Genomic DNA, 4093 nt, shown 5'->3' on the forward strand with positions numbered 1-4093 from the left:
AGAGTTTATAAGCAAAATGGAACGAATTATCAGGGGCCACATACATAGTATACAGAATTACAGGCTGAACCGCAGAAGAAAAATAGCATCCCTCCAGAATAGCACCCGTCCCAGTCATAATATTGATCTCAACTGAATATTAAACATGTTACTGCAAACATAAATAAGTTGAGTCCTGGAAAATTAGGATCATACAAAAGTGGTACCTTTGTGTTGCAGGACTTCCTATACTACCTAAGTAGTCTAACAAACTTCTAACTTATGTCGGTTTGAATAAAAAACTTAGAAGTTATATCACCAAAGGAAAACGAATCAGGGGTCTTGGCAGTCACAATCGACAAACTGGGTGTGCCCTCTACCCTCATACAGAGATTAATGCTTACGTTTGGCATGTATTGGATACTCGGAAAGAGGCAGGTGAAATGTTCAAACTATCTTAAAAAGGAAAGAAAAACTGGGTGCCCCGCCTATAACTGACCTTATGAGGCTGATTCAAATGAACCAGCTTGTGAGCACAAGCTGTTCTTGTTATACAGAGGAGTGAGTCAGGTGTCAGGCTCTTATTTGTGACCGTAGCAATTACTCAGATTTATTTCAAAACCACATTGAATATAGATGTGAAGATGACTAAAAGACTCTCTCTTCTACATCTTTATATTTATAAAAGAAAAGACAAACAAGATAAGCCGTGCTTGCATGAAACGAATATTCATGAGGTCAGCGAAGTAAACGGAAGGTAAACTGGATCAATACCAGTATTCCTTCTACACCCTGAACATAAAGCATTCATAGTCGTTATATAAAATTTCCATGATTTCATTAGGCCTAAAATGACAATGGATGCATGACCTATGTGAAAGATCTTATCTCTTATCATATTCCCTCCAAACAGCGGTTGGAACAAACAAAACAAGAAATCAGAATCGTGTTCCTGAGCTTGATTAGCTTACCACAAGCACAAGAAAAACAACCGGTGCTAAATCGTGTAAAAAAGAATGACCAATCATAATATTAAATTATTAAGCATTACTGCATTAGACAAGCTGCATGCGAACTATGAAGAAGAGAAGGACATAACTAGGATGCAATAGAAAATTTACCACATCATATTTTTGGTGAAGACAACGATGGCGGGAAGTTGGTATATATCGACGTCTTGGAAAAGGCAAACCCAGAAGATTTGGTACAAACCCTCGCAAGCTGCAATGTCTTGACATCAACTGAGATATATTCCAAATCTTGGTGTGGAGTTGAGTTTACGAACCGCATGGGTCCAAACTTTCCTAGGAGCAAGTACCTCCCGGTTGCAGCTTTGATATCAGGCCGGCAGCCCGAACATATTGGGATTGTCTTCTCCAGCTGCCACTGGCTAGAACTCTCACATTTGTTTCCCTTGATGTAATAACAGAGATCAAACTTTCCAGCTTCAAGATGGATACCGAACAAGCCAAGCCTGGCTTCCCCTGCCTCCACAATGGCCAGATCTAGCGGACACAATTCTTTTGGTGGGAGGTCACAACTAGAGAACTCCATTCTCCGGGTGTCAAACACGAGCAAATCTTTCTTCCCCATCACGGTGGACTCCCAGTAGAAGCAGCCATAGGCGTAATAGCGCCCATAAAAGTCACGGTCGATCGGTGACACCATGGTCGACTCGCCCTGTCCAAGGAGCAACTCATTCCATTCCTTGGATGCAACAGCTTGCCACTGTCCAGTGGTCGAGGAGTAGACGAACGCTGCCAGCCTAGTTGTGAAATGTACCATCCACATCACACCGAATGCCGTCTCCGCCTCCTCATCAAGGGGAACAAGGAAAGCCTCGCACCAGGGTTCGTGTGCCGTGGCCGGGTGCATCATCGAAGCGGCCAGGTCGTCAGGTACTGGGGGAAGGAGGACGTACTTCCGGTGCAAGGGGTCGCACACCGCGGCCTCCATGCAGATCTGGGGCTGCTTGCAGGCGCCAGGGCGGAGGAGGAGGACGCGTCCTTCGCGGATGTCCTGGACGGACCACCGGCCGTGGTTGGGGAAGAAGGAGAAGGAGAGGTCGGCGGCGTCGGCGAGCGCGCTGGCGGCTGGCGCGGAGGGGTGAGGCGGGAGGGGGTGGTGGAACCCGTTGCGGTCGAAAAAGGCGAGGAGGGGCGGGTCGTGGAGGCGGCGGAAGCGGCGGAGGAAGGATTTGTCGGCGACGAGACGGCGGAAGGAGACGCAGGCGGCGGAGGCACGGGCTAGGTCTTCCGCGGCGGGCAGCCGGAGGAAGATCTCCGCGATGATGTGGTCGGGGATCTCCGTCAGAGTCGTCGCCGTTTTCCTCGTACGACTGGAACGGCGCGGCTTGGAGGTCGCCATTGGCGTGGAGGAGTGCAGAAAGGTAGCTGGACGCGGGCGGCGGCGGCGGAAGAGCTGGCCGTCGGCGTCGGAGGAGGCAGCCGCCGGAAACCCTAAGAGATGGGAGTGAGCTGCTGCCTACTGGAGCTGAGAGAAGAGTGTGCTCTGTGCTGCCGAGATGGACCTTTGTTTTCTGAACTGGGCCGAGATGGGCCTTGCACTGTCCGAATGTGTGTAACGGGCCATCTTCGGCCGGGCCGTCCGCCGTGCATGATTGAAAGTTCCCTTGAAAGTCCAAACTCTTCGTGGTGGAATGTTGAAAGTTCAACATGGAACCCCTTTCCTAAAATAAAAAGAAACTTGAAAGCCATCCAAATTTGCACGTCATTTATATTTGAAACTATCCAAAGTTTTACCATGCAGAATAAAACCATCCGAAATTATGTGCTATATGAAAACAGATAGAATTTGGATGGGTTTTTGGGGAAACGTACCAACCTGAACATTTTATTTCAGAATTTCAGGAAATTTTGAAATGCATTTTCTGGCGATGGGAGCATATGCTCCTATGAGCCAAAATGGTTTTTTGGAGGAAGTGGATATATCCCTACGCTTGGAACTAAGAAAGTGTAATTCAGCGATTCTTCGTTCCAAATACATCAACCCAACTATCCTTTGCTTTTTATCTAGACGTGCATTCTTATCTTTTTTATTTTCTGGACTATTTTGCACAAGCCATTCCTCCCTTAAAGTAAACATTGGCATAGCAACAGCTTTTCTGATGTGTGCTTTCAAGCCCAGTCTCGTCAATTCGGGAAAATCCGTGACAGGTAGTGGAGAAACAACTTGTGAACAACCATTATGGCTCTAGGAGCATATGCTCCCTCTGCCGAAAAGTGCATTTCAAAATGTCAAAAAATTCTGGAGGAAAAAAAGTGTGTACATCTCCACATTATATATGCGCTCCAAAGGTTTGAGGTCACGTAGTGGCTCCATTGATTTCAACCAGTCAATCTCATCTGACCAGTGAGGAGGTGCTACTTAATTGTATAGTTCTCGTGTAAACCCTTGCAAGTTGGAGGTCCCGGACCGATTCCATGATCAACAAACCGTACCTTGAGAGATCATCTAGTCCAGTCTAGGGCCCTGTTCGGAGTCACTCCAACTCTTAAAAATACGAGGAGCTGGAGCATCTCTTTCCCAGCTCCGTGCCTCTTGACTCCAACTCCGGGAGCGGAGTGGTGGAGTGGCGGGTCTCCGAACAGGGCCTAGTTATAAACAAACCAACTCTGTCCAGCCATCCATCAGCATATACATGCATTGATCAACAAAATCCTAGCTAGGCAGAACAGAACATATATAACTCAGATAAGGTCCACTAACCAGGCCATTCAATTCTAAATCGAAGTAGAACAGGCTAGACTGTAGCCATGTCGGCACATCTCTGGCGAAGCGCAGTCTCTCGTTCTAAATCGAACATGGTCATCATTCCAAATCAGGTAGGGTGAACAGCCACATGACCGACACAAGTCCGAATCTAGACAACTAGAGCATGGAAGGAAGAACAAAGCAGGCCTCACACCGACAGTGATCAACCATAGATTCATAAGAGCATCTCCAGCAGATGCCCAAAAATTGAGCAGGTGCCCAAAACATATCTTTTAGGGCATCTGGGACAAAAAGCGTTGCTCCAACAGATGCCCCATCCCTATATGGTGTCCAGAGTTTTTTTGGGCTGCCCAAAACATTGCCCTTTTGTGATGTATAT

At 47.2% G+C, this 4093-nt stretch overlaps 1 protein-coding gene across 2 annotated transcripts in view; it reads right to left on the minus strand.

The window, feature by feature from the left end:
• LOC119356891 overlaps positions 1-2468 on the minus strand; it is a 3800-nt gene extending 1332 nt beyond the window's left edge. Inside the window, exons 1-2 of one of the 2 annotated variants that reach the window (XR_005172075.1) lie at positions 1101-2468; positions 45-151 (exon numbers count right to left, since the gene is read on the minus strand). Coding sequence is in view for 1 of the 2 variants with exons in the window: in XM_037623882.1 (XP_037479779.1) it covers positions 1105-2346 (1242 nt within the window). In the remaining variant the exon portion in view is untranslated. The remainder of the gene's footprint in view (positions 1-44; positions 152-1100) is intronic. The other variant, XM_037623882.1, reaches the window with a different exon arrangement.
• Between the last annotated feature and the right edge of the window lie 1625 nt (positions 2469-4093).

This window comes from Triticum dicoccoides, chromosome 2A, assembly GCF_002162155.2.
Source record: "Triticum dicoccoides isolate Atlit2015 ecotype Zavitan chromosome 2A, WEW_v2.0, whole genome shotgun sequence".
Lineage (NCBI taxonomy): Eukaryota > Viridiplantae > Streptophyta > Magnoliopsida > Poales > Poaceae > Triticum > Triticum dicoccoides.